Source organism: Madurella fahalii (assembly GCF_045866475.1).
Source record: "Madurella fahalii IFM 68171 DNA, scaffold_2, whole genome shotgun sequence".
Lineage (NCBI taxonomy): Eukaryota > Fungi > Ascomycota > Sordariomycetes > Sordariales > Madurella > Madurella fahalii.
The window spans coordinates 5,904,403-5,928,053 of record NW_027263972.1 but is presented as its reverse complement, the minus strand read 5'-3'; the positions used below and the strand labels follow the sequence as shown (position 1 = coordinate 5,928,053).

At 55.8% G+C, this 23,651-nt stretch overlaps 7 protein-coding genes across 7 annotated transcripts; 3 read left to right on the top strand and 4 right to left on the bottom strand.

The window, feature by feature from the left end:
• Positions 1-250: 250 nt before the first annotated feature.
• MFIFM68171_04486 (uncharacterized protein) lies at positions 251-1,145 on the top strand (the record flags this gene model as incomplete). The annotated part of the gene is made up of 2 exons (XM_071059906.1): positions 251-760; positions 843-1,145. 2 exons carry the CDS (start codon positions 251-253, stop codon positions 1,143-1,145), a joined length of 813 nt encoding a protein of 270 aa, XP_070916007.1.
• Positions 1,146-6,332: 5,187 nt separating this feature from the next.
• On the top strand, positions 6,333-7,641 carry MFIFM68171_04485 (uncharacterized protein; the record flags this gene model as incomplete). The annotated part of the gene is made up of 5 exons (XM_071059905.1): positions 6,333-6,456; positions 6,506-6,562; positions 6,629-6,928; positions 7,011-7,228; positions 7,297-7,641. The coding sequence occupies 5 exons, from the start codon at positions 6,333-6,335 to the stop codon at positions 7,639-7,641; spliced, it is 1,044 nt and encodes a 347-aa protein (XP_070916006.1).
• A 1,873-nt stretch (positions 7,642-9,514) lies between these two features.
• MFIFM68171_04484 (uncharacterized protein) lies at positions 9,515-11,601 on the bottom strand (the record flags this gene model as incomplete). The annotated part of the gene is made up of 4 exons (XM_071059904.1): positions 9,515-10,196; positions 10,258-10,655; positions 10,798-10,810; positions 10,937-11,601. The coding sequence occupies 4 exons, from the start codon at positions 11,599-11,601 to the stop codon at positions 9,515-9,517; spliced, it is 1,758 nt and encodes a 585-aa protein (XP_070916005.1).
• A 982-nt stretch (positions 11,602-12,583) lies between these two features.
• On the bottom strand, positions 12,584-15,924 carry MFIFM68171_04483 (uncharacterized protein; the record flags this gene model as incomplete). The annotated part of the gene is made up of 2 exons (XM_071059903.1): positions 12,584-14,597; positions 14,654-15,924. 2 exons carry the CDS (start codon positions 15,922-15,924, stop codon positions 12,584-12,586), a joined length of 3,285 nt encoding a protein of 1,094 aa, XP_070916004.1.
• Positions 15,925-16,286: 362 nt separating this feature from the next.
• On the bottom strand, positions 16,287-17,638 carry MFIFM68171_04482 (uncharacterized protein; the record flags this gene model as incomplete). Its single annotated transcript, XM_071059902.1, has 3 exons — positions 16,287-17,347; positions 17,403-17,565; positions 17,615-17,638. The coding sequence occupies 3 exons, from the start codon at positions 17,636-17,638 to the stop codon at positions 16,287-16,289; spliced, it is 1,248 nt and encodes a 415-aa protein (XP_070916003.1).
• A 2,322-nt stretch (positions 17,639-19,960) lies between these two features.
• LGA1 (L-threo-3-deoxy-hexylosonate aldolase) lies at positions 19,961-20,944 on the top strand (the record flags this gene model as incomplete). Its single annotated transcript, XM_071059901.1, has 1 exon — positions 19,961-20,944. The coding sequence occupies one exon, from the start codon at positions 19,961-19,963 to the stop codon at positions 20,942-20,944; it is 984 nt and encodes a 327-aa protein (XP_070916002.1).
• Positions 20,945-21,790: 846 nt separating this feature from the next.
• On the bottom strand, positions 21,791-23,280 carry MFIFM68171_04480 (uncharacterized protein; the record flags this gene model as incomplete). Its single annotated transcript, XM_071059900.1, has 3 exons — positions 21,791-22,155; positions 22,221-23,174; positions 23,244-23,280. 3 exons carry the CDS (start codon positions 23,278-23,280, stop codon positions 21,791-21,793), a joined length of 1,356 nt encoding a protein of 451 aa, XP_070916001.1.
• Between the last annotated feature and the right edge of the window lie 371 nt (positions 23,281-23,651).

The following is a 23,651-nucleotide window of genomic DNA, read 5'->3' as shown; positions in this document are numbered from 1 at the left end:
TCCCAAAGTTTCCACGAGTCTACCCGGGGCAGATCCTCCAAATCATGTCAGTCATCAACGGTATTCAATCAGTCGTTGCCCTCGAAGAACGGTAGGCGACCTTGCGCAGTGTTAACTCAAGCAGTCTGATGCTGACAAGGCGCCCTAGTGATCGACCCGGACGAGTTCATGAATAACAACTGTAGATACCGTGACCGGAGTGGGTAATTCGCCTCTACGTTTTATAGCCACCACACTGACCATATCGACCATGAACAAAGGCGACGAGTATCAGCTCGGTTGGTCACAGTTAGCAGCAATGCAGGATCGTTTCAACAACATGGATATGTTCCGGGACTATAGCTACCTTAGGAGGCGGTCGATGCTGTACCGTGCCGGCAGAATGGCTTTTCTCTCCGGCGAACTGCAAAAATACGAGAGAGAGCACAGCGAGCATGCAAAGTGCTTGACGAGGAACCAGAAGAGACCCCCGGGCCACCCTCCTATACTGGACAGCGAGTTCGACGTTCTGATGGCAGCCATACTAGAGGAGGAGGAGGCCTACAGCTCGCTGTGTTCTCGACACCGAGAGATGCGAGAGCTTCACCCCGCCCCGCGAGAACAATACAGGCATATGCTGCAACACATAACAGACCAGGGGATGCTCGACAGGGAGGGGTACTGGTGGTTGGACTCGCCTGATGAATTCAATACTATGTCCAGGCCACACCCGCCTTGGGTGATACGGATCGTGTATAGCCCCTTAGGCCAATGGCTCATAGTGAGTAAACGCCACCCACCTTTATACCCTGATTACTGCTATGGGAACCAAGTACTCACCGCTGCCGCAACTACAACAACAGAAACATCTCGCTTTAAGGGGAGAAGACCCACACTCGCGCGCCGTCCCACAAATCGCCCTCATCATTATTCTCAAGACCATCCAGGTCGCCGGTGCCGCGGCCCTCATCCTCATACCTGTGGGCATCCTCTGGCTAGGCCGGCTTAGCGGGCCCCAGGCCTTTGGTGTCGTCACCGGCTCCACGACAATCTTCAGCGCCGTCGTGACCGCCACGCACGAGCTCGACACATACAAGACGTTTGCGGCGGTATGCGCGTACATGGCCGTCATCGTCGTCTTTGCCGCCGCGAGCACTTCTGTGTAACTGTTGTGAACAGTAGGGGCCGACGAGTCAAAGGAGGAGGCGGAGGAGAGGACGAGCTTACGGTAAAGAGGAAAAGGGTGGAAGGGACCAAAAAAGGAAAACGAAGATGGGGAAAAAAAAAGGAAAAAGGAAAAGAATAAAATGATAAAGGGATCTGGAAAAAAAAAAAAAAAGGAACTAAGTGGGAGAAAGGGTTTTCTTGTATTATCCTTTAAGCATGCTGAGACTCCTCTCAAAATACAACAAGATGACTGCAAGCGAATCCGTCATTGCACGCATTCCCGTCGCCTGCCTCGTGGGGATTTGCAGCTGCCTAAGCTCTGCCCTATCCCGCGAGTCTCTTTATTCTCTATCGTTGACAAAAGGATTAGGCACAAACCGTCATCAACCCCCATTCCCCTTTATTCCGCCCTCCCCCCTTTCCCACCTCTGGTCGCCGTGACAACTGCAACCTGCACAGAAACAGGTAAACAAATGACGTTGAAAGTGGAGATGCCTAGTGGGCCGGGGTGGTCAAGAGGCTCCGAATCTACAATTGCCCTTTCTGGGAGATCATGCTTTGAGGCGCGACCGTTCCCGATTGCTCGATCCTGCTAGAGCTCCGACAAGGATTCCCGCGGCCCAGTTAGGGAAATGGTGGAATACCAAGGAATGATATGGAGGTAGCGACTCGTTTTGCTCAAAATGAATGAGAATGATAGGTCATGGGAGATTCAGAAGCCGGGGGGGGGGTTTGAGCCAACCCACATCCCCGAAATATTACAGGTCGGATTGGATGTACCGAGTTTGGTGTTTTGGCGGTGAGGGAATCTGTCTTTTTTTTTTTTTTTTTTTTTCTGCGGGGGAAGGTCGGGTTTTTCCCCCTTGGACCTGCACTGGGGTTGGATGTTGAGAAGCCTCAATTGAGAGTTGGGGGTGAGGTTACCAGACGGTTTTTTTCAAGCTGTTTCTTGAGCAAAAAGAGGGTGAGGGGTTACAGAAATAGGGTTGGGGATGGATAAGTATCCTGGATAAAACGGAATTTGGATGCTAATCGCTAGTTTTGTCTTCCTCAGTCTCCTATTCTAATTGCGCTTTTCCCTCTTGCCTCCTTTTGAATACAAAGTACATCCCGAACCCTCCTAGTTCTACACTGGCTTTTGTGTGACTTTTGATCTCTCTAAGATTGACCCCGCGTTGTGATTGTGTTGCCACAACTCACGGGGGGAGTCGGTGTTGCGGGAACACAACCGCTGCCGCTGGAGACGCCACCGAACATCTATCAAGTCCCATGCTGCTTTTTTGCCATAACCTCCCAACCCTGACTTCTGCTTCCTCAACCGCTGGACCCCGTTTGCAAGTTGCCAGGAGCGTTGTTTTGCGAAACGGATCCCGCTGCCGCGCTCGAGTTGGTGCTCGTCTTGACGTGATTGACGGGTGTGCCGCTAGCAATTAAGCTGCTCTTTCGACGTCGTACACGCTTTCCTCTGTCTTGCCGATTAGCTCCTGTGCTGCATCGGGGCCAGCCTGTAGCTAGTACCCTCCGGAGCCGCATTCTTCGCAGCACAGGCTCAACACACAGCCCATATTCTCCCCCAGTTCCGAAGACTCGATCGCTTGCTTGCCGAGTAATCAAGAGAGCTCTGGACGGCTGGGCCGTAAAGTTTGGCGACTGGCCCGGAATGAGCAAATCTGCGTCTCTCCGCTCGAGAAAGGGGTTTTCGCGAATCTTCTGTTTCTGTGCCAAGTCAGGGAGGACGGACTGCCGGCTCTGCGCAAAACAGGGCCTCGCCTGACATTAGGCTAGACCCTGCCAATCCAGGACCCCCGTCGCCCACTGCTTCTAGCGTCTCTCCCCTGTGCTCAGCTGAGCTGTCCAATAGCCCGCTGAGCTCCTGGGAGACGCGTTGTTTGGCGAGTAGCCCCTGTCTCCACGTGACGTCTTGCAGCGCCCGCTGCTTGCCCATGCCGGTCGTGATTGCTCGCGAAGCCTGAAACGGAGGAAACGGACGAAACGGCGCCTGACAACGCATCCTCCCCGGAAACACCATTCCACCCACGTGACAACCACGGCGGCAACCCACAACGAGTCTCTCGGGGAAATTAAATCCAACCTCCTGGTTCGGTTTGCTTGTCCCCCTCGGTCGGCGCTCATGTGTGCTGGACTTTCCGCATATGTGGCCGAGGAAAATCAGTGTTGGGTTAGGGTTGCATGGGTACTCCGCTGCGCGCCTCCAAAAGTAGCAATTGTAATTTTGCCAACGGATTGACCCTTGTCCGGCAGCAAGTCAGCAGAGTCCTGTCTGAATATTGAATGCCGAAGGAATACAGACAATCCATGGTAGTATGTGCGGGGGTCATCCCATGCAAGACGAGGTGCCTTTCTCGATTGGGTCGCTGTGACCATTCAAGGGGTGTTTTCGGTTAGGCGGCCGGTTTTATTGGTGACTCGGTGCATGTGTGCCCGACTTTCCTCGCGTGAGGAGTTGGGGGATTCGGAGCGAGCGGGCGGTGAGGGTGGAGGAGCCGGTGGTTGACTTGGACGATTTCGAGAAGTTTTCTCCATCGTCGAGAATGATAGAATTCTCCGTGAACGTTGATGCTAGCCCGGTGTCGGATGCCAGCACACCGACGGCGACGGTATCCTGGATTTTGAACCTCGGGGGGATGAAGAGCCGAGAGAGTGCCGCTTGATTGGAAACGCCAGGCCTCGACGTGGCGCGATCGAGCACGCGACGAAACCGGAGAGGACAGCCTTTCCCTCCCCAGATATACCAGGCGTCTTCTGGAATTGGGGGATTCAAGTCGTGAATCAATCTTGGGCGAGTTGGCAGCGGTACAAGCATCAGCTAGGAAAGGAGCCTAGACGCAAAGTGAGGTGCAGCAAGAGAAACGGGAGCGGAGTCTCAAATTTTTTGCGAAGTTTATAGCCTGCCCAGCCTTATCAAATCAAAACCGATCTCTTGCTTAAGGGTGCGTCCCGGCCCTATCCCTCCAGGGCAGAACATCCCACCAGTCGCATTAGCTATAATGATAGGCCTGAAGCTTGCGAATTCATTCGTCCATCGTGATTTTCGCAACCCAGTTGGCCTCTGGGTAATGCCAGGCCGAGGCCAAGAAGCACCTCGCATTGTTAAGGGAGGCGTTGCCCTTGGGTCCAAGCGCGCCCTACAAGCCACCACGTTCCCACAAACATCATGGTATCGAGCCATGGTTCAGACAATAGAACGAGTGCTTCACTTGGTGATATTACTGAAGCACAAAGATCTGAATTTCGGTGGGCTCCGTCCTCCTTTCCGAATTCGGGGGAGGCGCGGTTGCAGCAGTTGGCGCAGTACAGTACCGGGACCTATCTGATGCTACAGGCTTCTCCCAGAAGCGCCAACCATTTCCAATATTTTCCCAACTGGCCTGATGGCCCCTTTTCTAGAAGCCGCAATCCAAATCTTCCCTTCCCACAGTTCATCACTAAACCACTTCGTTCGCCGGGTGGGACTCTCCTGCAGGGCGCCGCGATCCCCGTTCGCTGAATCGTCCCCTGCTCGGCTCCTGTCAGCAGCCATCCGAGACACGAATCATTACGTTGAGGTACGTTTCAGTAATGGCGAGGGAGGGATTGTGAATGGACGTCTTACCCTGCGGCCTGTCGACGGCCGTGCCCTCTCTCCCAACAACAACAACAACGACAGCAACAACGACATAGCTCCCTCAAGACAATCTCTACTTTAGTTCTACGCTCGCCTGCTGTTTCGCGCTCTACTACTGTAGCAGAGACCAAGAAACCCGCCAGAATGCGCCGACAGAGATGCTGATCGATGCGCCGACGCCCCTTCCTTTGCCGCTCTGCTCCGAACCGACCGTAATCCTAGACGCGTGCGAGCCCTTTATTCCCGGGAAAGAAGCCGAATCCAAAAAAAAAAAAAAAAAAAATGGGAGTGAATATTTATTTTTGGATACGGAAACGTCGTGTTGGGGGCATCCAGGCGAAAGAATTAGGGCAGTACCAGACAAAAGCCTTCTGTGGGGTTCTCGCGGTGTCCGTCTCACTGCGCGGAAACACGGGCTTTGGATCTTCCATAGATGATTCCCAGCTTTCCCACCTCGAATTGTACGTGATGGATAGATTGGGAAATAGCCGTATTACTCTATTCCGTAACACATATATGGGTATTCACTCCGGGGCTACATGAACCAAGTTGCCTCCATACCTACTAGTACCTTAACCGTACGCGCTGGAGTTGATTTGATGGCCAGGACACAATTTCTGGGCCAGAAGCTAGGTGGCGTTTGCAATCCCTTACCACTGATCCGGCAGAGGACACTCGGCCACGGAGATAGGGGGAGAATCGAGCTGTTACAACGAGGCTTAAAACGCCCGGGTCATGATGGTTTCTTCCCGGCTTCCGTCCCCGCCCGCAGCCAGTGTCTGGTCACGCAGTGCGGCTAACATCTTCCCGAAGATGCTCGGGCATGCGACGTGTACGATTCGATTTAGAACTAGACTTCACACTCTTCACGCACGAGGCAGCCCAACTTGGGTTATCAACGATCCGTGATGTATTTCAGTCCAAGGCACCAATGTCGCACCAACCGCGGATGCATAATGGCTGACACAACTGGGCGGTCTACATCCACAGGGCCTAACGCTCATGAAATTGCCCGCGTTGAGAGCCTCCTGTTTCCTGCACATTAGCAATAGTAACCCTCTCTGCCTTACCACATGACCTTGTTAGACCCGGAGATACAAGGCACGATGTGGGCCAACCAGCATAGAACTGTGTTGTCTAGAGCCGCATTCTCTCTGGATACCTGCTGCACCCGGTGCGCCTGCACTGCCACGGCAGCCGCGAGCAAGATGGGACATACCCACTGCAGGACCCCAATGGCCACCTCAACGACCAACTTTGCCTGCATCCATAGCCCGTTGCACCTGTCACACCCAAGACCCCTACACCATCTTCCACGTTCCAACCGTGACGCATCGCCCATTCACGCCCCCCGTTAGTTCTAGAGTCGGTTGGGCACTGAGAAAGCGACGTCCGGAGCACGCGGGCCGCCCCGTACCGTTTACAGCGACAGCCTTGTGTACGGGAGCTCCGTCGCGACTCTCTGCCCGGACAGCTTGCCAACATGGCTTAAATTCGTTGCAGGCCAGCTCGTCGGAAAGGAGACCACAATGGGGACCTCAACAGCTCACAATACCAGAAAATGGAAGAATCAACCACCAGATCCCGGATCGCCTTCGCCCAGCGGCTCCTGACAAGGCTGTTTGATGTCGCAGGCAATGCCGATCCAGAAAGCCAGGTGCCCCGAGAGGGGACAGTTCACGAAGGTGAGCCCCGAGCCATGGATGGCGCCCTGGAAACCGACTGACAGATCAGAACGGCCCGATCCATCTCCTTCAAGCAAGGATCCGGACTTTATCTACCGCGAGGATTGTAAGAAATACCATGCTATGCTATACTGTGCTTTCATCACGCGACAGGACGCTGAATGAAACAAAGTCGAGAAATTCCCCTTCGGATGGCCTCGCTTTGCGCGAACACAGAACTGCTATCACAACGGCAGCATCCACCGGCGATTTGGTGGCCTTACCCAGCGGATCCTACACCACCTCGAAGTCGCCATAGCAAAACGAGAAACCCGGCTACTCCAGCTCGACAAGGAGGATGAGGCGAACAACAGCCCAAGGCTCTTCTCGCTGACTCCTGCTCAGGCTTGCGGAGAGGCGGACGGGGCACAAGCCGAGGCCTGCGAGCAAGATCGGATCATAGCCGAGTCGATCTCGCTTCTTGCCCAATACAGTCAGTAACCTCCCCCCTGCTTGGTTTCCGCTACAAAGGTTCTGCTTCTCGTCGGCTCCCCACTAACGCTCAAATCGTATAGACAGAGCACTGCTTCACGATGTAGAGACGAGGAAGTTACACGACATCGGTGACCACGAGTTTCTCAACCTCCTCGACACCGCCAAAGAATTTGGCATCTTGGGCGGAGCGGCAATGGACTACTTGATAGAGCCGCACGATTTCATCACGACCCGAACGAAGCGGCTGCACCAATCCTTTGAGGCACTGATATTCGGAGGAAAGAGCCCATTGTTGACGGTGGGAGCCCCGACTCAGAGAGAGTGCCTTGCCGATACCTCATCCCCGGGTGCTGACGTGTAGAGCAGAAACTCCTCTCCAAGAAAGACGCGCCCAATTGCAGTCCATACCGAGTCCATTTCGACACGAGGTGGTTCACTGCCCTATTTGCCGCGGGCATCGCACTGCTGGGTCTTTTCCTCTATTTCTTTCCGGTGGCAATCCTGTATTTCCTGGAGCCCAGCAAGGGCTGGTCGGCTGGTGTTGTCGTCATTTTTGGCGTCTTCTTCACCGTGATCCTCTCACAGCTGCCACATATTAAGCTTGATACCATATGCGTCGGTCTGGCCGCGTATGTCGCCGTCATGGTGGCGTTCCTTGCCAATTATGAGGCGAGTCAATGCCGGTGCCCGGTATCGGCTGGACTAGCGTGAGGGGTCAGGAGAAAGGGTTGTCGAGCGCACGGTTAGGATATGGCTCTCCTTTTATTACTTAAGTAGTACTACTAGATCTGATGGCTGTTCATTTGTGTCACGAGGCTACGACTAACGGATACACGAGGACTTTCGTTCGCAGATGGGTCTGTCAAATTGGACATGCTTGGGATTGGATATACGAACTAGATGGCACACAAGAATCGGGTAAACAAGAATACAAACGACTCCGCTCCATCGCAGCATCTTGCTCGCATGCTTCGCAAAATAATGGACCGGGTGAAAATGAAGCACTCGGTTTTTACTGAAATATGCTAGCTCATTTTGTTGGTTTTTCTGATTGGGCTGGTGCCGTGGTTGCACGACGGGAAATATAAAATAGATATAAGATAACAATAAAAAAAAAAGAGAAAAAGGGGTAACCAAACAAACGCACGGGCGACCGGGTCGCAGTGCAGGAAACCGCCGCCTCAGGCACCCACAGGTCGTAAGATGGGTTGAGCGCCTTGCATCCTTGCAAGCTTCCATGGTCGGGGATGGTAGTTGTGTGGTGTCGTGATGTTTGGGGTTTGCGTGCAATTGCCCGGTTGCCGATGATGGCCATTCTGGCTTCTCGATGTCATCGCCCTTCCCGTTGCCATCTCACAATGACGGCTCGTCGGCAACAATGAGGTGCGTGGTCTGTCTGCCTTATCGTTACATTGCATAATACGATGTATCGATTTGCTAAAAGTTTCTTGTCAAGATAAGAATTTACATTTTCCGGTTTTGCTCATTCTCGCACAGACTCTGTGGGGAGCAATTGATGGGCCTGCCTCACGACGCGAGATGTCGTTGGAATAAACATTGCCTTTCCGGAATAGTAACAGAGCCGCATGCACTCTCCCGACTGGGATCCGAAGCAGGGCATGACGGGGTCTGATCGGTGCCTCTGGGGAGCCTGGCCTCTGGGTGGGGTGTGGGATGTGCGTGAGGGAGTGACCCAGGTTCCCGGGCGCCGGATAACACGCAGTACACACACGAGACACCGCCATCCACCCCCACATTTGAACCAGATTTCCTTGGGCACATTTGCTAGCAATTCGGCTGTTTCGGTCCGTGCAGCTAGGCTAGTACCATGGATCATCTTGCTGCTATGGACGGGGCAGTCGGCTGTGTTTGTGGCGGAAGGCAACCTGCTCAGCTTCCCATTGCGCGCGACACCGGTCGCACCTTTCTCCGGCCTGGATTCTTTGGTGGGCTCCCATTCTTTCCTCATTACATCAACTCATCAACTAGGACACCACAGCCGCAGCGTACATGCAAGTACTTCGATGTACCTCGTCGGCAGAACCCCGTTTGCGACCCCAACAACACTGCGCGTTCTCACGCGTTCTGCGCCGGCCCTCGCGCGGTGGCACCCGACATCCACTCCGACGCGCGCTTCGGGCCGTTTCGGATTCAGCCTACAGAGCATCAATGGTTGGTCTTCCTCTCCCTGAAACGCAGACGGAGTCTCGAGGCACCCAAGGTTCGCTTGAAGAGCCCCAAGACTTGCTCTGGGTTGTATAGTCTTGGTATTTCGAGCACCGCCAGGTGTGACTGTGCAGTGCCCGGATAGTCTCAGCCTTACCATGGATTCTAATTTCATTTTGTTCTGGGTTCCTCGTCGAGTACCGTGTCTGCCTGCTGCTTGTTGTTGATCTGCAGAAACACCCCAACGACCGACCGTCATATACCATTCAGTACTCTGCGGCCTAGTCTAACTTCTTTATCACAAGTCTACTGGTCAATCTTCTGGACATCCCCCGACAGCCGAAAACCTGGGCAAACTACTGTTCTCGTTGCGTTAAACATCCCCCGTCCCCGCCGCCCCCTTCGCCCTCTGCACCCCCTACTCCTCCTGCCGAGCGAGATTCGAGTGCAGCTTGTGCTGCTTCATCAACGAGACGCTAACCAAAGCCAAAATAGTCAAGCTCAGAGCTGTCAACCACACGCCCCTAAACGCCTCCATAAACGACTGGATCACGCCCTCATACCAGCCCTCGGGCAGTCTTCCGAGCTCGCCCAAATCGTCACGGATACGCGCAATCTCCTCCGCCGCACCCGGCAAGTGGCCGAACCGATCCCATAGCCGAGCTTTGAGGATGTTCTGGTACACGACCGACGCGGCCGTGATGCCCAGAGTCGCGCCCACGGAGCGGAACGCGTACGTCGACGACGTGATGACGGCTTGATGCGAATGGTCTACGGCGGCAATGCACGCGAGCAGCGTCACGGTTAACATCCCACCGTAGCCCGCGCCGTGGAGGGCCATGGAAACAAAGGGAGCCCAGATCGGCGACTTCTCATCGAGCGTCGCGTTGAGGGCCATGGAGACGTTAAGCGTCGCGAGGGTGACGATTCCAAGGCCCACGTACTTGCCCGTTTTCTTCATAACCAGGCCGCATCCGATAGACGAGATCGACACACCCACGGAAGACGCCAGGATACGAAGACCGGCCTGCGTAGCCGAGTGGCCGAGCACCTGGAGGTATAAGGGTATATAAAACATGGTCATCATCATTACCATGGTGCTAGTTCCCATCGTCAGCCTCATCTTACCTGGTCCAGGGGCGATATGGAATCGAGACATACCACAAGAAGTTCGTAATGCAAGCCGTGAATACAGTCCGATGCAATAACAGCCTGACCGGGATAATGGGCTGTTTCGCACGGCCTTCCCACCAGACCAACACGACCAGCATGGCGAGGCCCAGAGGGATCGTCGTGAGGACGAGCGGGTCGGTCCAGGGCACGAGGTTCCCACCCGCATTCAAGCCGAGGAGCACAAGGACAAGAAACCCGACCGTCAGGAACGATCCTCCGAAGTCAATCCGCGCCAGCAGCGACTTGTTGGAGACCTTGGGCAGGATATCAACAAGGAAGAAGACAAGAATCCCCGAAACCACAATGATGGGCACCTGAACCAGGAACGCCAACCGCCATCCCCAAGAAGACGTATCGTTCATCAGCCCGCCCAGCACACCTCCAAGCTGCCCAACAATGTCAGTCATGTGTTTTCCTTTTCCGGTGGTTTCGAGAGCAAACCGCTCTGCCTCCGGGAGGGCATTTCTTGATTGTTTGGCTCCCGAAACAACCGCAGAGGGTTGAAGAAACAGCTCAAAATTGACGTACCATAGCTCCTGACCTAACAACCCCTCAATCAACACAACCATCATCAGCTATCCGTGCTATCACTTCCCCCACAGCAAACCATGATACAAAATGCATAGAATTAAGTCAGTAAATAATTAAAAATAAAAAGTTCACTCACCCGTACGCAATATTCCCCACCCCTTGGACAACCCCCCTCTTCTTCAATGGCACCAAATCCGACGCCAGGAACGTGCTGATGCTCATCAACCCGCCCCCGCCGACCCCGGCGATCACCCTGCCCAAGATCATGCCGCCCTCGTCCCTCGCCAGCCCACAGACCAGGTTCCCCAGCGCGAACATGCCGTTGCTGAACACCAAGCCCGGGCCCCGCCCGAAGATGTCGGTGAGCCGCCCGGACAGGGGCTGGAAGGTGGCGTTGGCGATCAGGTAGGCGGCCGCGAGCCACGACAGCAGGCTGAGCGAGCGGAACTCGCTCGCGATGGGCGCCGACAGCGTCGCCATGATGGACGCGTCCACCGCGCCCAGGAACACCCCCACGTAGGTGGTGCCGAGGGTCAGGTAGAGGCGGAACGGCGGGAGCGGGGCGGCGGGGATGACGGTGGATTCTTCTTCTTCTTCTTCTTCTTCCACTTCTTGCTCTGCTTGTTGTTCTGAGGCGGCTGTTGTTGACGAGGAAGAGGAGGGTGGGCCTGGTTTGGGAATGGGCGCGGAGAGCAGCGGGGTGGTCTCGGTGATGATGGGTGTTTGTGAGAGTGAGGGGGAAGGTACGCCGATGGGTCCGGAGCTCGACGGCTCCGGAGCGGGGCCGGGTCCGGAGATCATGGCGATTTTATTATTTCTTCTTCTTTTTTTTCTTTTTCTTTTTGGCGATGCGGATCGAATCTGCGTGAAGGGCGGAATTGGAGATGGGACTTTTATAAAGAGAAAAAAAAAAAATACTAGTCCTTAGTTTGGGATGTGTAATTGAGGGGGACTGGAGAAAGACGGTGAATGAATGAGTTCTGAGTCAACGGCCAGCGAGATCGGCTTTGTTCGACGTCGGCGTATATAGTTGAGCGTTCGGGCCCGTTAGGTGGTCAGCAGGCGGTTGGGACAGTGAGACAGGGCAGGGGGGGTTGGCCCCGCTGGTTGCTGGGGAACAACCGTAAGAGACTTAAAACAAGTTCCATACAGAAATCGCTTGACTTTTCAGGGTTTGAAGATGAGAACTAGCAGCAGTGACTTGGTTGATCACATTTCCGTCCGATGAACGCCTTGAACCCCTTATGCACGCAATTCTCCGACCACTCACTGGGGAGCGTTGTCTCCGCCATCCATTTAGCCTTCTCCTCATCCTTAACCCCCCGACTCAACAGCAACTACACAATTCCGTTATAGCTTTCGGATCTCGCCATTGCCAATGCATTTGGTCAACTGGAGACTTGGGCCATTGACATTGGCTCCCCGATCAAGTAGCAGCTTCAGTATGGCTTCCTTTTTGCCGTTCACCGCTGCTCGCAATAGAGGCCTTATCTTGCCGCCGTCGGCGTCCGCCCCGCGGTCGAGGGGCAGTATTATTATGCCTTTAGACTCTCTGCACACCGCCGACTCCAACAGGGTTCTCCTGATGCCTTGGTTAACATCTACGTCTCGGTCGCTTAGCACTTGCATCACGCGTTGATCCTGATTGCTGACTGATGTTTCCAGGGGAGTTATTATCCTGCCAACCATCGATGCTGGCGCCTCTATTGAGAAGCAGCCGCGGTACTCCTTCGTGGCTGGTTTTACGGCCGGGATTCGAGTACACATTCCGGCTTAGGGGCGATCAACACGTTGTAGCTTCCAAAGGGGTGCGCTTTCCCTCCCCGTTGATGTCGGCGCCGTTGTCTAGGAGAAACTGAACCACCTCTTCATGACCCCCGGGCGCAGCTAGTTCCAAGAGCCTCGCATATCCGCCCACGCGTTCAACATCAGCGCCTCTGTTGAGAAGTAACATCATCAGTTCGGGATTAGGAGAGATGGCGGCCCATTCCAGAGGCGTCCGGTTCGCGCCTACCGGATTGATGTTGGCGCCTCTGTCGGGGAGCAACCGGACGGCCTGTTCGTGGCCTATTGACGCCGCGTAGTGAAGAGGGCTCTCGCCCTGGAGATTCTGCGTATTCGTGTTGGCCCCTCTATCAAGGAGCAACTGGACGGCTTGTTCATGGCCACTTAATGCCGCGTAGTGAAGAGGGTACTTCCCATGGAAGTTCCGCGCTTCGATGTTAGCGCCGCTATCAAGGAGAAACCGGATGGCTTGTTTGTCGCCCGCTAACGCCGCGAGATGAAGAGGGCTCTCGCCCTGGGAGTTCCGCGCCTCGATATCGGCACTCCTGGCAAGGAGCAACCCCATAGCCCGTTCGCGGCCACCCAACGCCGCAAGGTGAAGAGGGCTCTCGGCCCGGGAGTTCCGTGCCTCAATATCGGCGCCCCTGGCAAGAAGAAACCGGATGGCTTGTTCGTCGCCTCCTAACGCTGCGAGGTGAAGAGGCCTCTCACCCTGGGAGTTCCGGATCTCGATATCGGCGCCCCTAGCAAGGAGCAACCGCATAGCTTGCTCGCGGCCATCTAACGCGGCGTGGTGAAAAGGGCACTCGTCCTGGGAGTCATGCGTCTCGATATCGGCGCCCCTGTCAAGGAGCAACTGGAAGGCTTGCTCGTCGCCCGTTAACGCCGCGAGGTGAAGAGGGCTCTTGCCGAGGTGATTCTGCACCTCGATGTCGGCACCCTTGTCAAGGAGCAGTCGGATGGTTTGCCCATAACCACTTGACACCGCGAGGTGAAGAGGGCTCTCGCCCTCGGAGTTCTGCGCGTCGATGCTGGCGCCCCGGTCGAGGAGCGCTTCCACGACTTTAGTGTGGCCTTTGCTTGATGCGTAATGAAGCGCGACGCCTTGGTAACCCCGATAGTCAATATCAGCACCGCCATCTAGGAGCAATTGTATAGTCGTGGGGTGGTCATAGGTCGCAGCGGCAAGCAAGGCGTTCCCACCAACGCCACCGAGCTCAGTTGGGCTACTCTCACTGAGGAGCACCTGCACGACCGGATTGAACCCAAGCGCTGACGCGACGTAGAGGGGTGACAGGTTATTGTTTCTCACACCGTTGGGGCCATCGCCGTACAATCTACAGATATTCGCCCAGTTCATGAGTGCTTCCCTGTCGCTGTGGAAAAACCGTATGGCAAGTTGGTGGAGATGGGCCTCGGTACTCCTCCCCTCGTGGTAGTGGTCTGGCCAATTTTCGGCGGCATATTTGGCGAACGGATAATTGCGATCAAACTCCTCGCCGAGATGCTGTGAGCTGCACAGCCATGCATCCATCAGGTATACCAGGCAGACGCAAGCGACTTGGGTATGGGAATCGATGGGCTCCACATTGAATCTTGCTACTCCAGATCGACTAATTCGGTCCGACTCAAGGTATTCTTGGACAGAATAATGGGCAATTCGTGCAGTGGTCTCCTTGCCGGGCTGCATGTCTAGTTCGATGAATCCGGGGCAGATATGACGGATGTCTTCCTCGCCCATCAGTCTATTGTCCTCGTTGAACTTTGGGTCATCGCCCAAATCCACGGCGATCCCGTCAATGAGTTCTGCTATAGTCAGGGGTCTTTTGGCGGTGCAGAGAAGGATTAGCATTCGATTTGCGTCATCTGCCGACTCCGCTTCGATACTTGAGAGCATCCGCTCATATGTTTTGTCCAGCGTCCGGGGAAGAGAGGCAAGGAGCGCGTCAAGTCGAGCTTTGCTGCCTGGGCACGCTTCTAATGCGGTGAACTGGCATTCCACCCAGCAGAACCTAGCCAAGTCAGTGTGACCATTCTCACTCGGTAGCCTCGCGCTGGAGGAACATACACCCCTTTTGCGCCCCCGGTAAGCGCTCGCTCAATTTGGTCTTGATATTTTACCCACTTCCGAAGCCTGCGGTTGCCTTTCAGGTTGTCCGAGATAAAAGATGCTATGTCTTGGTCGATGGAGTCGTTCTTCATCGACACGGCTTGATCGAGCCGCGGGTTCAGCTGCTCTCGGATATCCTGTTCGTCACGACTCGTGACAAGAAGATGTAATCCTAGCTTTGACCAGCCTCGCATATCTTCCAAAGCCTGAAGCACGTCCCCTCTATACCTATGCCGGGGGCTTTCGTCTAGGGCATCTAGGACGACGTAGACATGGCTGAAGATCCCGATCAGCTGATAAAAGCAATCCAATAAGGCATGGTCAGGAGGTGTAGCACTACGATAGCTCTGATAGAGATGCGAGAGGGGCGATTCCTGGTCTTTGAGCTGACCTACGAGCTGTTGGATCAACGCACGGAGCATTGAGGATGTGTCTTGTTTGGACTCGTCGTTGAACGAAAAGTAAAAGAACGCGATACCGATGATCGGGCTTAATCTTCGGTGGCGGAACACGTGTTGGATGATGGTTGAAGAGAGTACCGACTTGCCGCACCCGGCAAATCCATGAAGCCAAAGAAAGGAGTTTGGAGCGCCCAACCACGTGCGGAATATAGCAGCCTTGACAAACCAAAGTCCAGTCCCAGGGTGCTTTTTCTTACACGCTTCGTTGTAGTTGGTCGAGGGGTCTGGGGCCCTCAACCAGGCTCGTATGTCAGACGAAACTTGATTGGCCCTGATGAGCTCGAGGAGAGCTTTGGTGTTCTCGATGTCGTCGTGGACATTGATAAGGTCCTTCTGCTGCAGGACTTGCAGGGCCAGGTTGAGATTTGCACACATCTCGTCGACGTCCTCATCGAGCTTCTGCAAGGTGCTCTGCCGAAACGGGTAGGCCAGTCGGCGGCCAGCAGTGCGGGCGGCTGCCCTGATGCCTGTTGAGGGCGTCTTGGTAAACTTCTCCGTCTCTTGTTGGAGCTCATCAATAAGATCCTCGCATTCGCAAACTGAGTCTTCAATGATGCCGAGTAGAGATTGCTCATCGGGCCGAAACTTTCGGTTCGCCGTCTGCTTGCGCAGAGTCTTGAGCACGTTGAGGAGATGTCCAAGTCTTCCCAATGTCTGAGCTGACCGCGCTTCTTGGGCATTGTAGGCTGTGTAATAATCCACCAGTCCCTGTACGACTTGGATGCCGAGAGAAATCACTCCCACAGCGGTTCCTGCTACCTCAGCCATCTTGATGAAACGGCCGGTACTGTAGGTCTGGGGGCACTGAGCAAAGATACGGGGAGACAGAGCCTGAGAGGCGAAAAGGAAGGGTTGTACTGCGTACATAAATGAACCAGGCTAGGGCTTGGCATGATGGGCGCTCTCGAGGCATGTCCCGGCACTTTAATGTCCCAACCAATGATGTCTCTTGACCTGGCACGGGGCGCTTAGGAAAGGCTGCGTGGTGCAACCCGGTGATACTCTCTATAATCATGCTTCAATATATAATAAGAACCCGTAGCTGTCATGAGGATCGCTTATTCTACTAAACGAACACCTGGCGCGCTGTCCTATGGAAGAAAGGCCACTGAACTTTGGCCAAGGAGATCTCATATCAGCCTCCATGTCCCGTCCTTGCACTCGATCCGGATCTCCCTGTTCTCGTCAATGCTTCGCCGCCCTGCTTCGAGGATGGCCGTCGTGGCAATGGTGTTTCTCAAGGTCGGGAGCCCCTTGGCGTCCAGATCCGCGGGCTTCAGTTCGCCCGCATTTACAGCCTGACAGCCGTCGACAAATTTCTCCATCGAGACATAACCGTACCCGCTCTGGCCATTGAAATTGCCATCTTCATCGGGAGCGTATCGCATGTAAAAAGGGTTATACCACATCAATTGGCCGGCCGAATCCTCGGCGACATCGTAGCCGCGCTTGGCCTGGTTGATGGTGATTTCGCCGTCCCTGGCTAGATAGTGGAAGTACTGGTTCGAGTGCACGCCGGCTCTCTGCGGCGCGGTCCACGAGGCCGTGTACACGCCAGTGGCGTGCTTGGTCGGATCGTCCTTTTGTTGCCAATGAACCAGCAGCGAGATTGTGTCCTCGGTAGCCTCGTGGCAACCGAGGCTGGTGGCGACACCTTTGGAAGCCGAAGCAGACACCTTGACGGGCACGTAGCCCAGCTGCGACACCATCGAGTCGCAGATGTCGACATGGTGACTGTTTAGGTAGTATGAAATGTCCGAGTCAACGCCTGCCCAGGCCTTGAACGTTTCGAGCTGCGACTTTGGCTGCGACATGTAGCTGTAGAAGTAGTTGAAGTCACCCAGCTTCCGCGCGCGGAATCTTGCATCGGCGTAGGCGGGGTCGTAGCGCTTGTGGTGCTCAATATATACATAGACACCATGCTTCTCGGCCGCTTCGAGAAGAGCAAGATGGTGTTCAAGAAGCTTGACGGCGGGCTTGGTAATCATAACATGGATCCCGCGCTCGATCGCATAGAGGGCGATGGGATAGTGCGTAGTGTCTGGGGTGAATATGGTGATGGCATCGCCGGGTTTGAGTGCATCAATGGCCGCCTTGTACGCGTCGGGGTCCTTTGCATCGTCGGCCGGGTACGAGTCGAACGAAGTGTCTAAGTTGTATGCCAGCGTGATGTTCTTATGGAGATGCTCCCCTTGACACAAGGTTAGCACGGATATAGCTGCCACGATTCGTAACGGAGCGTTTACGGATGGCTGGGAACTTTGTCCCATTGACGCCCACCATCCCAAGCTTGCCGACCTTCCCTCTCCGGCGCAGGTCGAACATGGACAACCCGACAACCCCAACTTTCTTGTCCGAACCCGAGGCCCCACCACCGACAAAGCCGGTGGTGTACTCGCCGGTGCCAACCTCGACCATCTCAGCCGAAACTCGCAAGTGCTGACGGGGCAGAACATACCATCAAGACATTGAGTGGTGGCATTTTCAGTGAGAATGCAAGTGTGAGTGTTTGCGATTGTTGCTCCGCGTGATACAAGCCCGAGGGGTTAGGAAGAGAAACCTTGGCCAATTATCACGGTATCAGGGCGTTGGCAGCTCGGATGGAAGCGGAGACACTGTATATTATGCCAATCCATCGCTGGATCGAGCTCTGGAGCAGAACACTTTCGGCTCCATGCCCCTTGCATAATAGCAAGGGAAACAAGCCGTTGCTTGGTGTGTTCCGGAAGAATTCTATATGAGGGGTAGCCATTGGCCCGACGAGGGGCCAATTGGAGCATTTGGAGAAGAGGCGCGTGGAATTCCCACACACGAGACGCTTGGAATTGATCCGCCCTGTCCCGACAGTCAACCCCAGGACGAAGCAGCTGGAGCGGCTGCTGTTGTTCTGTGGAGCGAGATGAGAGCTCGATTTCAAGAAAGCAGCTCCGCCTTCGAGAGACATCAGGTGAATTGGATTCCGAGCCTGTCGGTCGCAATGGGAAGGGAAGGGAAGGATTCGTTCCTGGGCGGATTGCGGGGATTGGGGAAAGCCGAGACCGGCCCCACCCTAGCCATGGCCCCGCCCCCACGGCTCCCGCTCCTCCCCGCATTCAAGGCGACCGGGGAGTTGCACGGCATCAACGTCGTCTGCTTCTTTGCAGCGTGCTGTTCGCAGTGCGACCCATTGCCCAGTCTCAGGCTAAATGCCGATGACACGGCTTTCCTTCTTCTTTTACTCTATCAATTTCAATGTCCCGAGGAAACGAGCTGACCGGTCTGCATCCCAGAGCCCGACTGTCTCCAACGCGGTCGACAAGAGTGCCACTGCGCTCTGGCGCACAAACACACTTGGATGCGTGATGTTCAACGTGATTGGAGGAATTATTTTTCCCGTCGCTCACCGAGCACAACGAGCTCCATTCCGAATGCCCGCTGGCCGTCTCCGCAGTCATGGATCTGGATCGCGACCCAGACACGCCAGAGCGCCCAGCACCACCCCAGGGGCACGAGGAGTTCTCTGCGGCTAAGGCCTACCTCGGCCATTGCCGGAGGGTCAGCATACCTAGTATGCCTAGACAGGCGCGGCACACCTGCCAGGGAACACGTTCATGATATCCCCGTACAGTCCAGTGCAGTTCAGCACAGCGCTGCCGGCTCGCCACTTTCGCCATGCACCGACCCGAGCCGAGCTTGTCTCGGGTTCGTCTGTGGTCTCGGCACACAGACGGCAGCCCAGATGCTCCCTGCAGCTTCACCGACAGCCATGTCTGTCATGTGGAGCGAGTCAACTGCCCAATGTGCACGACTGCGTATGCAAAGCAGCTTGCTTCTACCGCTTTCCCTCTTTGCTCTTGAGCTGACCACACTACCCCGCCATTCTGCCGCAATACCCGCCCCTCCATGGCTGTCAACGTCACCGCCTCTATGCGGCCAAGTCGCCCTCGTTCAGTCTTTTGCTCAATCTCAATGGCTGAACGGCCCTTTGCAAAACAAACTCACCCACGCTTTTCCTGCTTTCCTGTTCTCAGGCCACCCCTGCCCGTTCCCAGCCAGAGACGAACCAAGACGATCTCTGCCGATCATTGGGGACCGGCACTGTGATCCTGACAAAATGATTGCGGGAGTGGCCAGGTGGCTTGAGGCTCAGCTAGTCGACAGAGCCAGCCAGGCACGTATTCGGGTCCCAAGATGCCCCCAAGTTTGTTGTCTCGCCTTTACCAAATAGAGGCTCAATCATTTCCTACTGATTCAGGCAACCGGCTAGAGGTCCCGCTTGGCTGAACCCGGCGGCTTGGTTGGCGGAGTGGACTGCTGCTGCCCGCCACGCCTCCCCTAGGTTTCCCGGATCCGAGCCTCGACTTCGCTGCCAGCATGGGTGTGTAGGTGCGTGATTTCTTTACTCAATTGCTCTATATATTACTTTGATATAGCTGTTGGAGGCTTAGGCGCGTCTTAGCCTTAGCTCCATCCGCTTCCCGCTCCCACCCCCGAGACCCGGGGCAAGTCGGCTTCTTACGCTCTAGGCCCGCCCTCCCAGGCCGGCGTCTGCTCATAGTGCTCCATGGGTTGCAGACATATAATCTTGTGACAACCCCAAAATCCACTGCCTTGTTAATATTAGGTCATGGAACGACTGCCGTCCGCTTTAAGGCCTTGTTTTTCCTTTATAAGCCGGCGCCTTTCCTCTCTTGCGGTCTCCCCATCTCCGGCCCTAGGCCATCGTCTCCCCCCACGTGCCCGACACATCCCTTGTGCACCTCACTTTCTTTTACCCCTTAGCGCCAACTGCAACTCTCGCCGTGTATTCTCCCTTCGAACTATCATGACTGTCTCCAATGGCGCCGCCAATGGCAGCCGGCCCCCTCGGAGGCCGCTTCCGTGTGGCATATATGCTCCAACCATGACCTTTTTCGACCCGGAGACCGAAGACCTCGACATCCCTACCATCAAGAAGCACGCGGAACGTCTAGTCCGGGACGGCCTGGTAGGCCTCGTCACAATGGGCTCCAATGGGGAGGCCATACATTGCACACGTGAAGAGAAGATCACGGTGACCCAGGCGACCAGGGAAGCACTAGACGCGGCCGGCTTCACCGAAACACCCATTATCATCGGAGCCACCGAGGGCAGCGTCCGCGGGACGATCGAGCTCTGCAAGCTCGCCGAGAGCGCGGGTGCCGACTACGCACTGCTGCTTCCCCCGTCCTATTTCCGCTTCTTGATGGACGAGCAAGCCGTCTACGACTACTTCATCGCCGTAGCCGACGAGAGCCCCCTGCCGCTGATTCTGTACAACTACCCGGGCGCGGTGGCGGGCATCGACATGGACTCGGACCTGCTCATCCGCCTGGCCGAGCACCCCAACATCGTCGGCACCAAGTTCACGTGCGGCAACACGGGCAAGCTGACGCGGGTGGCGCTCGCGACCGACGCCAAGACGCCCTGGTCCCAAGGGTCCGGCTACATGGCGTTTGGCGGCATGTGCGACTTCACTGTGCAGACGCTGACCAGCGGCGGCAGCGGCATCATCGCAGGCGGCGCCAACGTCATGCCCAAGGTGTGCGTCAAGGTGTGGAACCTGTACGCCGAGGGCAAGAAGGAGGAGGCCATCGCGCTGCAGCGCACCCTGTCCAAGGGCGACTGGGTGCTGACCAAGGCCGCCATCGCCGGCACCAAGCAGGCCATCCAGAGCTACTTTGGCTACGGCGGCCACCCGCGGCGGCCGCTGAAGCGGCTGGACAAGGCGCGCGTGGCCGCCATTGAGGAGGGCGTGCGGGAGGTGATGGAGCTGGAGAAGTCGTTGTAGTAGTTTTGCCTTACGAAATTTGCCGGAGTCCACGTCGTTGCATTGCATGGCCATCACACTGGAGATTTTCGCCTCCCGTGGGGTTAGCTCCCGTACGGGGGGCGTAGTAGGAGTGACGGAATAGGGGGGAGGGGGGGGTGGTTGCGACGGGGGCACACTACGATACGGGGCTAAGAGATGAAGTCCGCCGGGGTTGAGTTAGCGGACCGACATAATGTGCAGGAAACGAGAGTACCGTGTCTGTCGTGGGATAGCTATTGTGCTTCCAACAGTTTTTGAGGCGGTGCATCTAACAGAAGGTGGAAGCCGATGTGGTGTGTCCTTGACCCTGCGCATCGAATAGGTTCCGAGGTCCAAGTTTACCCAACGGACCGGGAGGGGAACAGACGCCAAATAAATTTGGTTTTGGAATACCGAGCCAGAACAGCTCTCATCGACCGTGTTATCTCTCGTATTTTTTTAGTATTCGTGACTGACATCCAGGATGCTGTCTCGCGTCGCGTGCGGACTCGGACGCTGAACCTAGGATCGATACTCATTACGTCAATCAGCCGCCAGCTCTATCCCCTAGCGCCTTTTCTCCGAACCCTGCTTGGAAATCCGGGAGAAAAAAAAAAAAAAAAAAAAAAAAAAACGCCTCCGGAGCAAAGCGTCAAAGGCATGGCGAGAAGAGCCGTGGGTAGCCAGCGTGCTTCTGGGGCCGCCGTCGAAAACGTCAATTGGCAGCCCCAGTCCCTGCCCAATCCTCCCATCGTCGGCTCCCCCTTTTTCCTCCATCCCTGGTCCCTCTCCTCAACGTCCAGCAAAAGCCATTCATCGTTTAAAAACCTTCCCCATGAGAACTTCCTAAACCTTGAACCGTCTTGGATCCAACTTCCCCACACCGTCCTTCTCCACCCCGGGAGCATCTATCCCATCAAAAATCATACCCGCCATCAGGTACCCGGTTCCCGGCCCGTTCTGAATCCCCCAGCAGGTATGCCCGGCCGCAACCCACAGCCCCTTGACCGTCGTCGGCCCGATCAGGGGGCCGCGCTCCTCTCCAAAGCGCATGTGGCGCGGGAGGTAGCATGCTTGTTTCGCCTTAATGGGCGCTGCGGCAAGCTGCGGGGAGATGGTGCTGATGTAGGCTATTAGGTCGTCACATTGCGAGAGGTCGGTTTGGACCAGGTCCGAGGTGGTTGGGAGCGGGGTGGAGGTGTCGGGTTCGCCTTGGTACCACCCCCGTATTGTCAGTAGGGGGAAAGGAGTTTCGGGGGGTTAGGAATAAACATACCGCATGCATAAACTTCCCTGTTAGGGCGGGCATATATCTCCGGGTCGACATTCCCCTTGTGTCTTCGCCTCTGGCCTTTGTTGGCGCGGTGGTTCGGGACGTAGTCAGTCGGTAGCTGGATATCGGTGAACACTGCATAAGGGGAGACGTCTGCCTCAAAGACGACACTGTGGGCGCGCAGGCCCTCGATGCGCGTCCGGGGGATGATTTTGCCCGTCCAGGGGCCGGCCGCGACCACGACGTCGGTGACAGAGTCTATCCAGCGGATTTCCCCCGTCTCACGGTCTTCGTACTCGACACTTTGGACGCCGTCGACCTTGGTGTCGTTGATCTTGGTTACTCTAGCCCGTAACCGGATATCAACGCCTTTTTCCCGCGCGAGGTCGGCCATGGCGGTGGTGAATTGGAATGGGTGCACTTGGGCGGTCTCGGTGGCTCCCGGTGTACCCATTTCCTCGTAGTGCTGGATTAGACTGCCGTCTATCCAGTCCAGATCTGGGGGTAAAGGGGAATCTTTGAGTAACCTGGCGGCCTTGGTGTCTTGTTTGGGGAGCTTCTCCCAGTCCTTGTCTGTTTCTTCGTCCTTGGCGATGCTATGGATGGGGAGATGGCCGTTGGCCCCATCGTCCTTTTCCCGCGGCGGCGTCGCCGTCTTTTGTGTCACGGCTTTGATGTCGCCCGCCCTGACTACCGCGCCAAGACTACCACATCCCAAGCGGCGGTACCCCCAACGCTCCGCGCCATTGTGCTCGGCGGCGAGCTCCTTATGGAGGCGATATGATAGAGGTACGAGACACGTCGGATAAGCCCATAAGGCCAGCAGACCCCCCGCTTTGCCAGACGCTCCAGAGGCAAGGGAGGTGGCCTCGAGGAGGGTGATGGTGTGCAGGGCGGGGTTGAACTTGGGGTGGCGTGTGAGGTAGTAGGCTGTGGTGCATCCGATGATGCCGCCACCTGGAGGGTATACCGCCGTAAGCTCCCATATTCTTGGCAAGGGTTTCCAGGGGCAGAAAGTCAACATACCGACGATTACAATGTTCCTCCTTGCTTCGGCATCCATGGTTGCGCTTAGGCCTGCGCTACAGGACGGAGGTTGAGCGAGGAGGGGAATGTATTATACCGCCGGGGAAATCCTTGGAAAGCACTGGGGACGTCTATGTCATGACCGCCTCAATTGCCTTTGCGCTTGTCCGGATGATTCAGACGCTTCTCGCGCTCTTCCACTTGCAAGCTTCGTGGTTGCCAGTCGCAAGGTCCCAACCGGGCGGGATGCCGTCATGCGTAGTAGCGCGGTCCAAGCTTCCCTAGTGGGGTACCTTATCGCACGGCGGGGTAACCCAGGGTGGTCGTCTTTGCTGGCGGCCGGGAGAAGTTGAAGAAGCCCCGTCGCATCGTCGGTTTCGAGATCTGCGAGGCTTAGAGCCCACGTAT